The 14449-nt window shown below is 35.1% G+C and overlaps 1 protein-coding gene across 1 annotated transcript in view; it reads right to left on the bottom strand.

The window, feature by feature from the left end:
* Positions 1–944: 944 nt before the first annotated feature.
* Positions 945–14449, bottom strand: part of PGR (progesterone receptor) — a 32492-nt gene continuing 18987 nt past the window's right edge. Inside the window, exons 5-9 of the mRNA XM_005516205.3 lie at positions 12497–12799; positions 10973–11117; positions 7589–7719; positions 4381–4538; positions 945–2945 (exon numbers count right to left, since the gene is read on the bottom strand). Of these exons, the coding sequence (XP_005516262.1) occupies positions 2790–2945; positions 4381–4538; positions 7589–7719; positions 10973–11117; positions 12497–12799 (893 nt within the window). The 3' untranslated portion in view covers positions 945–2789. The remainder of the gene's footprint in view (positions 2946–4380; positions 4539–7588; positions 7720–10972; positions 11118–12496; positions 12800–14449) is intronic.

Genomic DNA, 14449 nt, shown 5'->3' with positions numbered 1-14449 from the left:
TCTCTGGACACGCTCCAGCCCCTCAATGTCTTTCTTGCACTGAGGGGCCCAGAACTGAGCACAGCATTTGAGGTGTGGCCTCAGCAGTGCCGAGTCCAGGGGGACGGTCACTGCCCTGCTCCTGCTGGCCACACCACTGCTGATCCAGGCCAGGGTGCCATCGGCCTTCTTGGGCACTTGGGCACTGCTGGATCATGTTCAGCTGCTGTCACCAGCACCCCCAGGTTCTTTTCTGCTGTTCATTGTGTCTATGTAACCCAGAGTAAATGACAATATCAAAATGGACACCAAAGGCTATTTTATAATCTGGGCTTATAGCTGGAAAATTTTTTGAACTTCAGACAATCACATAATGATCACAGGACTTTCAGATTCTTATAGTAGACACAATTACTCAATCATTCTGTCATGTGTAGTGAATTCATCATGGTCATGAACTTTTGGGGTTTTTTTCTGTGAGTTAGAGGTCTTTTAGAAATACAATTTGAGAATGTTTTTAATCTTTGTTATCTATTCCCAAAAGGTATCTTTTCTTCCTTTTTGACTATGCCTTTGAGGCAAATATAGCACATTTCAGACTAATCTGCCATGTTTATGGGACACGGTGACATGTCAGCCACTTAGGGATTGAGTAAAAGGCAGATGTAGGCAGATCCATGCATTCCTAAGGCAAACATACTGCCTGCTCTGTCTTTTAATTTCAGAATTAGGGTGATGAGAAGTAATTTTTAGTGTGGGAAGTTTCTGTTATCAGTTTAATCTAAACAGTAACATAGATGGTCTGCTTACTCAGTGGTAAATCATGTGGCAATACTTCAGTTCCAAAAGAATGCATGGAAATACTGCTGTTCCATGAAAATGGAATGGTTGAAATGGAATTTTTTTACTGAGTATCACATTTACTGAATGCAAACACAAAATAAAGAAAACAAAACTTCAAGATGTAGAAATAAAGAATTTTGTGCTATTTATTAAAACATAATTGCTTTAAGGATCACAGTTAAAAGTCAAACTGTACTGAATATGAAAGACATTCTTTTCCTGGGCAGTTAGAAATGACAAACTAGTCAACTAACACAAAAGTCTGTCTATACCACTTTATCTAGGGTCACACATTTGCACCAGCTCTAGTGGGTTTTGCACTACTATATGGGGATCTCAAAAATGCTTTTATTCCCAGTTGTAATACAGATTATTCTTTTTGGCTTTAGGAAATTATGACCCATAAGGACACCTTTAGACATTCCTGTACTTTTGCCCACAGTTTTTTCAAGAACCAAGATGTAATTTTTATCAACAAGCTACATCACTTACACTTTTAATGAAGGGCACCCTGATTTAGCCGGGGGAACTGAGCCTGCATCCCAGGGGCCTTTGTTCATGTGACAAGGATATGTCTGTATAGACAAGCTACACACCACCAGCAGGACACAGTCACACAATGGAGGCATCTAGCAAGTCATGGGCAAAAGCAAAAGCATAAGGCCAGAAGTAACCAAATAAGACTCATCATTTCCTATGTTTACGTATCATTTCTAATGACTGGCAAAATTTGTCATATTTTAATAGACTCATAAATTCTTCTCAATGTTTTTCTATTTCTCTTTTGTTTGAATAAATCTACAATTAACTGCCTTAAATGCATGAGTTGTTTCATAACCATATCAAAGGAACAAATAACACCACATTATAAATTTTCAGCTGAATATTAATTTTTATGGTAAAAACACATCATTCTTCTTGAATGTATAAAGCTATTTGAGTCCAAGTCTCTTTTTACAATTACCCCATGTATAATGCCATGCTTTTAAAATAGAAAACATGTAGCTCCATTAAATCGTACTGAAATGAGTCTGATGTGCATCAAAATGTTTGCAGTCATATTTTCCATTTCTTTTTGCATCTAATCTCACTGTAATTTGATGCTAATGGCTGATTGAGTGTTCAGCATTGGAATTCAAAACATTAAGATTATTAAGAGATGGAGCCAGTGAAAACATCTCTATTTAAAGCTTCTTAAATACAGAATGTAAGAGTTGATGAATTTAAGATTACAACAAAGTGACTTAGCTTCAGTAAGTGATGAACTTTTAAGGAAAAACAACACAAACCAAAGCTTAGTGTGTTTGCATACACATTATTTCAGGTGTAATACACACTGAAATTTTCCTAAACTTTCTGATTTTTGAAGAAGCGTTCCACTGGATGCTGGAGAAAACAGTATGCTGGACTTAACAGTTTCAATGCAACATGACCACAGATGAGAGTCTGAATGTATACTGTGTGCCTAGCACTTTAGTTACTCATGATGGCATTGCAGTAATAAACAGTAAAATATCCATAAGAAAATGTGGGCAATGTTTATGCTAATTCCTCCAAAATCTTACACTATGCACATGCCCACATGTACCCATGCACACAATGTACTAAAATTAAAATTTTGCACTGTGTCATACCAGAAAGTCGAGTGTGCAATGTGTAAGAAAAATGTATAACTGTTGTTAGAAATCTGGAAAGTCTATTCATTGTCATTCATATGCATATCTAAAAAGCAGCTTAGACAAGTTTACAAAACATTTCTCATGACTGTTGTGATTTTTGCAGTTAAGGAATCAGGAACTCACAATATGTACATCAAGCTTGAATGGCTTGTGTATGTTACAGGTATAAAGCAGTCAGCAGGGTAAGCATGTCAAATATGCTGAAGTCCTGACATTGCAAAATCTTGACTAAAATACACAAACAAAAAATGACCCAGGTATCATCTCTATGATAAGAGAAAAGACATTTCACTTCTTGTGAAAGAGAAGAGGTTTCACCATCCCTGCTAGAATCTTGGGTAGCTGGGCAGCAATCACCTCTGACATCATCTCGGGGAATTCAACGCTCAGTGCACGGGACTGGAGAAATGTGTTCAAGCAGAAGAGATGGAGCTGTTTCACCAGCTGGATTTGATAAAATACAAACATGATCAATCAGGCTAACAGTAATGCAGCCACATAAACATGCTGTCAATCTCTTATACATTCATCAGCTGACATCATTCTATACCTTACCCTGTCCTTTCTTGAATCAATAATGAGGGTACTTGTCAGACCCTATTAATGGCAAAAAACATACATATAGCTATGGCATGTCAAATAAAACCACTGCTTCACTAATATTACAAAGTATCACCCTCACTCATGACATACTCAACCAACAACAACAACTACTTGACAAGCTTTCAACCTTTCATCTTACTCTCACATTCAAGTGTGTGCTTTGGTCACTACCTACTATTTAAACCCTGCACTGAGAGACAGCATTGACTACTTACCTATGAGCTTTGCCACAATTTTCATGATGATCATATCCATGTATGCTGCAAACACTGAACTCCACAGACTCTCATCCCTTGAAAGCAATTGCTCAACATGTGACTATTAATCTCTTCTAGGCTCTCTGAGAGGTTCCAATTTTTATTTCAGACCAGTGACCATTATATTGTCAAATATCATACAATTTCTGCTACCCTAGGCTTTAACTTCAACCAATGTCTCCAGTGTGATGATTTTTCTTTTCCTGGTATCTCCCATCACTATATCAGCCTGAGCTGAAACAGGACTTGAATGAAGATACTCCCCATGCACTAAACATCACTTTGCTACTTTGCAGCAAGCCTCTCTCCCTCTTTCTCCCTCTTTTTCTCCCTCACAGATTGTTTTATTCTGTCTGTGCATTTGAAAGGAAGAGACTGAATTAAAATAAAATGCTGATTTGCTGAGTTCTGAAGAATACAAAGATGCAAAGATCCTATCCACCTTGAACTCCCTGGGAGATCCTTACAACCAACATTGAGCTCATAAGTGCCCAGGGCTTGGTATCCAGAATTCTCAAAGATTTCTCAATTCCCAAACACAGACAGATACTGAAAAAGTGGCATAAAATATACACATAAAACCAGTTGAACTAAGGTTGCAAAGCCAATCTTGGTTGCCTAGCACTAATTTTTAGTAGTCTGACTTTGCAACTTGAACTGCCTATTCCTCACGCTATTTTCCTGAACAATTACACACATGCTCACACACACATATACACCACCCCTACCAAAGCCCACAACTGTACCAGTTATGTTACACTAAAAATGAAACAAAATGGTAGCATGTTTCACAAATACTTCGATATTGTATACCATAAAATATATGCATGACACACATACTGATGCTGAATATATAGCTATCTATTCACACAAATATACGCAATAAAGGAATTTTGTTTGGTTTTTTTTCTGTTGTTTAGCAATGCTGACTATTCCTTTCCATAAAATGACTTTTAAGAAATACCTTAACAAGTTCCTTCTCTACATAAAGAGCAGAATCCATTAACAAATAAACTTACATCATGCATGGAATCCATCAGTTTTGTAAGTTGATAGAAACGCTGTGAGTTGGCCACAACGCCTTTCTGGCGCAAACCAATTGCCTTCACCAGTTCTCTGATGTAACTTGTTCTCATCTCATCAAATTGGCTTTGACTTCTTAGACCTTCCAAAGGAACTAAAAAAAAAAAAAAAAGAAAAACCAGTTGGGCTACGATTTACTCTGAAGGCAATGACATTTAAAGTACAGGAAAAATATACAGTATTTCATGCTGCACAATGCGATGCATTATTATGTGCCAGGTTTTTCTTCCCATTCACAAGTTACTCCAAAAACAGTGATACAATTAATTAAAAGGATACACCAGGAGCATTCAGTTCATTTTGCTAATTGCCTATATCTAGAAATATCCCTAAGCTTCAGTTACATGTGTTTGCTGGGAAAAAAAAAAATAGGGTTAAAAGAACCTCTCCCGCCTTTGAGGAAATACGTTACTGATTCATGTTTACACTGCTGAGGGTCTGCCGTCTTCACAGCAAATCTGTGGTAGAGAGATCTAGCTGGAGTGCTTCAAAAAGGAGTCAAGGAATGAACTAACAGCTCTAAAGCAGTGCAGACAGTAAAACTGCCAGGGCTCAGGCCTCCTGTTTGAATCTCTTTTACTTAACAGATCAGAGTCTTAAAGGTGAACAGCTTTTTTAAAAAAAAATATCAAGGAGAAGAAATTGGTTGAACTCCCTCTTCTCTTAAAGGTCAGGTGTGAGAATCAAAATGAGGACATGGAGAGAACACTGAGAAAAGAACCATTTAGTGGCTGCTAGTGATAAGTGTCATGGAAAAAGAATACCTTAATTTTCAAAGCCTGGATTATCCTGAACATTTCTTATAGCAGGTTTATAGAGAACTAAGGAATGTTTTCATATGAAGTGTCTCTGATGGAGTTTAGGGTTAGATGGAAGCTATCCTTGACTCACATCTCTAAACCAGCAATGAAGTCTTTATATTTCCCCTGCAAATTAATTTTAAAGGTATCTTCCATCAATGAATGGCCTTTTTCCTCTGAATTCTGCAAAAACACAGTCACATTCCTGCCTAACGACAAGGAGTTCATCTATTCAAGCTGTTCCCTTCCCCTGAGCATATCTCAAGAATGAGGATGCTTTTATTCAGTGGCACACACTGAGCCAAAATCTTATGCAATGAGACTTAGAAATTCCTTTAAATCAGAACTCTGGAAAGCACTACATTTAAGCCTCAGCCAACTCAAAGGAAAAACTGTAAAATCAAATATAATGTTAAAACTTAGGCTGGGGGTTCATTCAGAATTAGAAATGTATTGAGACTGACGCTCAGTTTAATTCAAATTATCATTTCTTTGGAATTATCTAAAAAAGTCAAAACCAGTTCATCTAAATAATAAATTGAACAGAAGACACAATGAGAGACTAAAGGATTAGACTTGATTTACTGTTAGTATACAAAAGCCTGAAATGGCTGTACTTTCACATTTGAAGAGGATTAAGATGAATATCATGACTAAAATAAAAGTAGTCTTAAAAAAATACAATGAGGTTAAAACATTAACAATGTTGTTTAGAACAACAATGAGGTTATATGGCTTTTTGAAAATACTTTTGTGAAATTATATTTATACAGTACCAAACGTTTACTAAATGTCTCAGCAACAACTGTTAGGTGTGTTCCTTTTCCCAAAGATCAGACAAATTGTATTTTTCCTATAAGACAATAAATGCAGGAGAGAACAAAAGGCAAAACTCATCAGAACAGGTAGAAATACTTTCTTTTTTTAAAATAGTAATTTCTTGTATACACATAAACATATCAACTTAAAGAATAGCTTCTGAGTGCAATGCAGATAATAAAGAAAGGTAACTGGATGAATTCTGTTAGATTGATGCACTCAGAAATGAGAGGGATTGGACCAACCATCATAATGTTTTTTTGAATTTGATATGAACTTTCTGGAATAGAGATAGCTGAAATATCACAAATTTCTCTAACTGAAATTTCAGAATATAGTCAAGGGAGTTTATTTGTGATGAAAACAAGGTGGAAAACATTTAAAATAGGAATACTTTCACATTCTAACAAAGCAACTGGAGTTATATCAGACAGGGATTTTTATCCACATTACCTTTACTGCTTTTGCAGAGTGAATTGTATTTCACTATTCTTTTAGTAATTCCCATGTTCATATGACCTAAATTTAATCTTTTTCAACTTTTCTCTGCTGAGACCAGGGGTTTTTCTGAGAATGGGTTTATGCAAATACCAGACAAGTACAAATTGAGAGTGACTAAATTTTGATTCCCTATCAATTACTTAAACTTTGTAAAACCAAGAAGCAGGTCATGCAGGATTTGCACATCTCTCCTCTTACTCCATTGTGTGTTGAGAACCAAACTTTTACATTCTTTCAACTGTATTTTTCAAAAGTGCTTATTCTCATTTCTAACAGCATCTGTATAACTTTAAAACTTTCTATCTGGGGATTCATAACTAATAATTATGGACTCAGCAGATGCAAATTTTAGTATTTCAGAGAAGATTTTGGAAGTTCACCATTTCCTATGTAAAGTGCAATGCAGCTGTAAGCTGCATTCTTTAAAAGATGCGTATGACTAAGTGACCATGGATTTTGTTTCCAAAGAAACAAATCAAAGAAAAACATTTTCATTTGTTTATATCTGTGCTAAACTTCACCTATTTATAACTATAAAAAGTTGGATAAATGCAAGCATTGTTTGTCATGTTCACTTCCCTAATTCTTTTGAGCAAACATGTTTTAAGATCTTGGTCGAGATAAAGCTCTCAGTCCTGATAATTTGGTAAATATTTTTAAATATATTCTAATACTTTCAGTTGTTTTGGTTTCGTTAGGTTTTTTTAAATCTGCGTAGAGTCACTTGAACTGATGTTACCAGGCAGAAATACTGCACAGTTGTTCTGAAAATGTGTAACACAATATACCCATACGTCAAAAAGGATCCAACATTTCCCTAGTACCTTTATACACAATGAAACCAACAATGAATCACAAATTTTTTGTTCTTTATAAACATTAGAAAAAAATATATTTTAGTCTTAGAATACTAAGATTCCATCTAGGACATTCCCATCTGTTAAGCCAGAGAGCTAAGTGACTGTCAAGTTAAACAACACAGTTCAAAACTCTTTTAGTAGTTACAAAGAAATAAAGAACCTACTTGTGTTGAGAAGTAACAGTGCTTTCATACATAGGAACTCTTCTTGGCTAACTTGAAGTCTGACAAATTCCTGTGGGAGTTGCCACATGGACAGACACAGGGAATAGAACGATGATTCTTTCATCCTCTGTCTTACACCCAGAAAAGGTAAAAAAAATAAATTAAAAAACATGAAAAAGATAAAGAATGGCTCCAGTACTAACTCCTTGAAAGAAAGCTCTTGTTAGCAGATCATCACATTACAAGAATTAAAGACAAGCTTATACACATAAATAATTTCCTGGTTTTTTGCTCCTATGCTAGTTTTTTATTGCAATGAATATGCTACTATTTCGGATGTTTAAACTGTTACTGCTGTCCAGAAGAAATACCCAAACTATCAAAGATGAATGCTAACGACCAAAAATAAGGGGAATTTATTAATTAAAAATACCCTAGTGATTAATGTGAAATGGCTACCTTATTTTTTAAGTCCATAGATCGTTGTATCTCCATAAAGATTTCAAAGCATAGAACTGAAGATAAATCTGAAACTCTGTAGAAAACTTGTATCAAAATAATCTGTAGCAACTCTAGCCTGGTACTTCTAGGAGCAATGATATTATTTTGTAGCATGTTATGTCTTTAAAGAAATTATTAAAATCTCACATGCTGAATAAACAGAGACGTTAACACAACGTTTCCTAAAATCCCACAGAAGTAGCCAGAACAAATTACACAGGAAATACATAAAACTGTGGGGGTTTTTTCAGCACTTCTATACCACTTTTCCCTTTGCAATTTTGGTATATTGAGTATATATTAATGCATATACTTATTAGGAGAGTAATTTTCAACTGAAATTACTGCAATGGTAGCATTACAAAGTTTCTAATCTAAACTGAATTCACTGCACATTAACCTGATGATCCAGTAACTTGGACTGACTTTAAAAGGTTGCATCCCAATCCAGATTAATTCAATACAATAACAGGAAGATTAAATTTTGCTCCCCCGCCTGCTAGGGGGTTCAGATTAGCATTCCAACCTGATTTCAGACAGTAACCTCAGCAATCAAAACAGAAGATATTTTCCATTTTAAAAAGACTTTTTCAATGCATTGAAGTCTTGTCATTAAAGGTGTTACTGTTATCTTGAATGAAAATTATTTCAATGTTGTTCAATGTCTGATATCTTGTACCAGCTCTTAAATGACATAAACATAGAAATTTAATCTTTTAGACATGAATGGACTTGTTTCTACATCTACTTTAAATCTCTTTTTCTATTACCTTTTTGGTAGCATGTCTTCCTAATTATTATCTATCAAGAGCAATAGAAGCTTTCAGGGTTAGCAGTTTAAATGCTGTTCTTACTCAAATTTTCAGACACTGCAAAATAAAAGTAAATCCTTGTAGGGAGTTAATACTAAGAAATCTTTGTCAAAATAGCACTACTGGCTTTCTTGGTTTGAAATTGATGCTACCAAACACGTCCTTCATGAGAAGTGTAACGACTCAGTTCACTAAATGATGGACTGGCTATGACAAGCTTTGGATTGTGGTTTCATGGTAATGATGAAACAACTAAGGTGTGTGTTGCCCCTGCAGAAGAAATTTCCATTATCTCTTTTTACCTCTGGGCACACACTCCTGTGATTCTGGCATTAGTGCCTGCACTCCCACATGGTGAGTCATGTCAGGGATCACCTCTACCTGCTAATGAATGGGTTAGTTACCTCTCAGGCATATAAACTCCTTATTCATTTGATAGTGCAGCCAGAGAGTGTTTGGTGCAACTTAGCTAAAGTCATGAGGATGCACGACCAGGACAGATAACTTTATTGGCAGTGCTCAGCAGTTATCTTTTCTTAAAGTGAACCTGAAAGAACAAGCTTAGACATCATCGTAGACAGCGAAGTTGTTTACATTTTACTGATCTAAAATCTAACTGATTTCCAATAAATAGTTGCAGCAATGATTCAGTGCATCAGTTACTTCTTATACCTCTTTGTTTGTAACATCTCTAGTATGACCCTGAAGTGAGAAGTATGTTATCAGCACCCAGCACAGATGATCTTGAGGTGACAATAAGAAGCTGAGGGATTATAATCAGGGTTCATAAATCTCAACACCATTCCCAAAGAAAGTACTTAAAGTCTCCTTCACAAGGTGCCAGCAGTGGTCCAGAAGTGGAGTGATACTCCAAGACATGAAATTACTGCATAAAGCCATCTCACTCTGTGTTTCTTCTAAATGTAACCATAAAATGTACCAGACTATGCTGGGACAACAATACAGTTAGAAATTCTTTCAACCTCATCACTTCTAAGTACTTTAATTTGTACAGCACAATTAATAAAAAAGGGAGAGGAAAGAATTAATTATGCAACAACTTCACAGTGATTTACAATCATCTGGAAGAGAAAAGGTCAGGAGCTATAAGGTCAGTTCTACTATCTTCTATAAAGAACTTAACTGGGAGGATCTTGCACGTCTATAGATTTCAAAATCAGATGTTTATAACTGCAAATCTACCTCTAAATCCTTACACAGTATGTCTTACACATCTGTTTTTCTTTTAGTTTGCTTCATAGCAGTTGTTTTAGTATTTTAAGGAAAAAAAAAAAAAAACCAGAGAAAAATGTATTAAGGAAAAATAAATATAGGAATTAAATAATGTTTTACTGCTCCTGGCAACCCTCCATGTACTACAACCAAAGAACATAAAATTACGAGTCTGACAATATTAATTTGCAGAGCTAGAAAACTGACAAAGACTGAAATGACAATTATCTAAATTAAACAGCATAGTGAAGGAAAATCCAAGACAAAAAGACCCTCCCCTCCTCTGCAGAAAAGAGTAGTCTCATATAATTTTTCTTTGATACTGAAATTCCTACTTGGTGAATATTTTTTTTTGCAATTTCCTAACAACAAATGTAATTTTCTAACAAGAAATGCATATTAGAAGATCATTTTTATCAGAAAATGTCAAAACTGAGCCTTTAGATGATAGGTGAACTGTTTGCAAAAACCACCCAAACAAAAAAACAATGAAAAAACCCACACTCAGTTCCATTTTGTAAACATTCACTCATGAGTTATTCAGAGGAATTAAAGGAAATCTTCTGACAACATAATTATTATTTATTGTTGTTTTTTTTCTCTTAGATAATTAAAATACTATTTGAACTGCTTTTGCTTGACCATGCACACAGAATTGTTGGGGTTCTCACAAAACTCCACCCAAAGTCACTGAACTTTGATATGGTTGGAGGACTTGGCTGTTAGTTTTGAAACAGAACAAGTAATGAATGAAATCTTGACCCTAATGGAGTCACAATTCCACTGGCACAAAGAAGTTCAAAGTGTTATTCATATAACACAAGAGCGTTGTACTTACTCATTTAGAATCAGATCTGGTGCAAAATACAACATCTGACCACTGACATGTTTGTATGATCTCCACCCCATTGCAAAAACCATCAGACTCATCCAGGAATACTGGATGAGGGTTATCTGATCATCAATATGCAAATTCCGAAAACCTGAAAATGAAATTAAAGATAAAATTCTTCATCATTCTCATTTAGACAGCAGCTAAGTAGGTGTTTTGAGATTACAAATCTGAGCTATCAAATTCAGAACACCTATAAAGACAAGCAGTTTTGGGGATGTAGCTCTCTGATGCTTGGGTATTAACTGCCTGTCTTACCTTGATAGTTAACCTCTTGCCTTTTTGTTCTCATCCAGTATTTCGAAATGTTCACACCAAAATTTATTTTAGCAAAAATTACTGTTTCAGAGGATATGAATGCATCTCTTTTTCCTTCAGTAAAAATATGACAGTCTGTAACATGATCACTGTAACCAACTCACAGTTAATGTCGATAGCTTGAATACCAGTGCTCTTAACGTAAGATGCTGCTGTCACACAAAAGCATCTATATACGAGTATCTTTCTTATCTCTAAAGAGAACTGTATTCAGTTGTGTGCTTGTGTTTGATAACTTTTGCTGTTTGATAAATTTAAAGATTTTCACAAATTATCTGAGTGAAATGAACAGCTTCCTGCCACTGAAAGCAGTGCTCCTGTTCTTCACATGTTCCTGTTACCGCCTTCAAACAAGCTTTGGCACTCATGCTCCTCCTCAATGAACTGGTTCAGCTCATGAAGACACCAGAAAAACACAGAGGGCTAACAAAAATGGTTTCTATTCTTCTCATTTAGTGAGATGAATCAATTCACTCAAAAGGTCTGGTAAGTGCCAACTGCAATGAGAGCAGTGATTGAGACTACTGTTTCCTGCAGCAGCAAAGTGTCAAACTGAGCTCACATTAAACAATATTTTCCAGACTTTCTGCTCAATATATTGATTTCCATGCATTCCAGGATGACCATGATGATTTCTATCACCATACAGAACACATTCATACATAACATGGATTCTTTATTTTTTTTTTAAATCCAGCAGTGGATCCTCATAACTACAGTTAATTCTCATTACCAGTCTGTCTGTGTGCTGCTTAGTCCTAATTGGTATTATTTATAAAAAAATTTCTTTGTTGCTTTCAAAAATTCATTTTAGTAATAAGAAGAATAAAGAATAAGCAGTTATACAACCTTTTTACTTCAAATTAATAAATAATAGAGTAAGTGGGGCTGGGGTAGAAAGGCTGTTATAACAACCACATACAGGAATTCTCTGAGCTCCTGTGCTTTCTTGGAGTGAATCTAAATATTTAGATGGATTCTTTCAAATGTGCTTTCCTATTAAAATATTTGATTCGTTATCTGATAAGCAAAAGCTTAATAATTTTGGAATTTGTAAAAATTAACAGGCAGTCAATAATATTCTCCTTAGACTGCTCCTCCCATGAAATATTTGCTTAACTACAATTCACTTCATATAAGAAATGATATTACCTGGTAGTAATTTAGACCACTTGACTACACAAAGAAGTTGCCTCTCACAAAGATGATTCAGACTGGTCAGCAAGGAACTTGGTGTTTCGGGTTTTGTATTGTCATAACCAGCATAGACAACTTCTGGCTCAATGCCTCGTAAAACACTTATCATTGGGGGAACAAACTGTATTTCTTGATTTGGAGAAAAGGACAGCCTTTGGGTTAGAGACTGGCTTTCATCTTGAAGGGCTGCTGGCTGCTGGAGTGCAACATCTAACGTTCTCACAACCTTAATTTTGTTAAATTTTTTCAATTTTCGACCTGAAAAAGAAAATTGTTGATCTGTTACAAAGAATTAACCAGTAACATTACTATTTTCCACTAGTGTTGGATCACACTTTTAATCTATACAAGGAAACTAGAACTGTCTTCAGAATAAGTTTTCTATTTTTTGATTATTATGTAATTGAAAAATAATAATGGAAAAAATCTTAAGAGCTTCTCCCTTTGTATCCTACTCCCTTCACTAGAGGATGAACAGCACCCGCCCATTAAAATTATTGCCGTAAATTCTAGGTTACAGTAACCTCATAAACTGTTTTCTGGTTCAATTCCCACTGTTCTGTCATATGCCAACAGCTAAGCCAGCTGGCTCTACAATTCGGTTTCTATTTAACGTAAATTAAAGATACTGCTTCTTTAACTCCCTAATATTCAAAACCAAAAATGTTAGTAAGTAACTACTACACACAGAAACTGCTTTCCTCCAGTTTCCTAAAAGCATTTCAGTCTCATGGCTGAATCTTATTTTGATGAAGGGATGAGTGAAAGACCAACAAATATTGTAAAACCACATCAATGCTTAAAAAATATTTCACTTCCTAAAGCATAATTTCCCTTTTTCAGTATTTTGATTGTTATTTCTGTACTGCAGTGGTATGAACCATCCTAACTAAAACAAATTAATGGCTGAACTGCCTTCCAAAAATAAGCACAGCTACACGTTGTATGGCTATGGAAATATACAAGTTTAGGTAGAAATTCTTCAAATTTCTTTCATGGAAACAGTCTGGCAGTGCACCCTACAGACAGAGAAAATCAAACCTTTAGAGGTTCAAAGATATATAACACACAGTGACATATTACTGGTTTCAATTATAAGGCAAATCCATACAGAGGTGACTACATGGAACACATTTGCTTTAAATAGATCCACAAAGATGATGAAAACCCTAGTGTTCTAGATCTTTAGTTCTGCCAAAGACGTTTGTCTTAGGGAAAAAAGGATCAAAAAATGCAATAAACATACTGATATTTATGGTCTGATTTACATGACAGGGGGAGATGGCAAAAACAGTAACACTCATCATGCAATGACATTCAGGGGTCATATTCCCACTAACTTAACTGCAGGCTTAATTAGTTTAGTATCATGTGCTCCAAAAATCATATACTCATTTTATCACTTGTGATAAGAATAAAAATATTTCTGATTAGAGATTTCTTAGTAAAGAACCAAATACAAAGTTACATATAATGTTACAGCTGAACCAAGAAAAAAAAAGTTAAACAAGAGCCCACAAAAGAATAGACAATTTATTATGCCAAAAGACCTAGAGCAAATTTTTATCATAACAAACCTATACATAGCCATAGACATGTTGGGATTTTCCCACTAAGTATTGTATAAGTAGGAAGGAAAACAGAAGTAACAATGCATTTGATAGTTCATAAATAATGATTTCAAGTATTTTCACAAATAATGGCTTCAGATACTTTTACAGTTCAGAGAACAATAAAGAAAGAAACCAAACAGAATTCTTATCACATGGAAATGTTAGTAGTTAATAAGTACCCATGTTTCCAAGTGACTAAACGTATCTGAATTAATGTCACACTGGTTTGCAGAACTTCTTATGTGTTTATTGCTAATTATGTTGCTTAACAGCCACCAGTAAAACAACTCCACTT

Source organism: Pseudopodoces humilis, chromosome 2 (genome assembly GCF_049639895.1).
Source record: "Pseudopodoces humilis isolate 2021_Gansu_Grassland_sample_001 chromosome 2, ASM4963989v1, whole genome shotgun sequence".
NCBI lineage: Eukaryota > Metazoa > Chordata > Aves > Passeriformes > Paridae > Pseudopodoces > Pseudopodoces humilis.
This window is presented reverse-complemented; position numbering and strand designations above follow the sequence as displayed.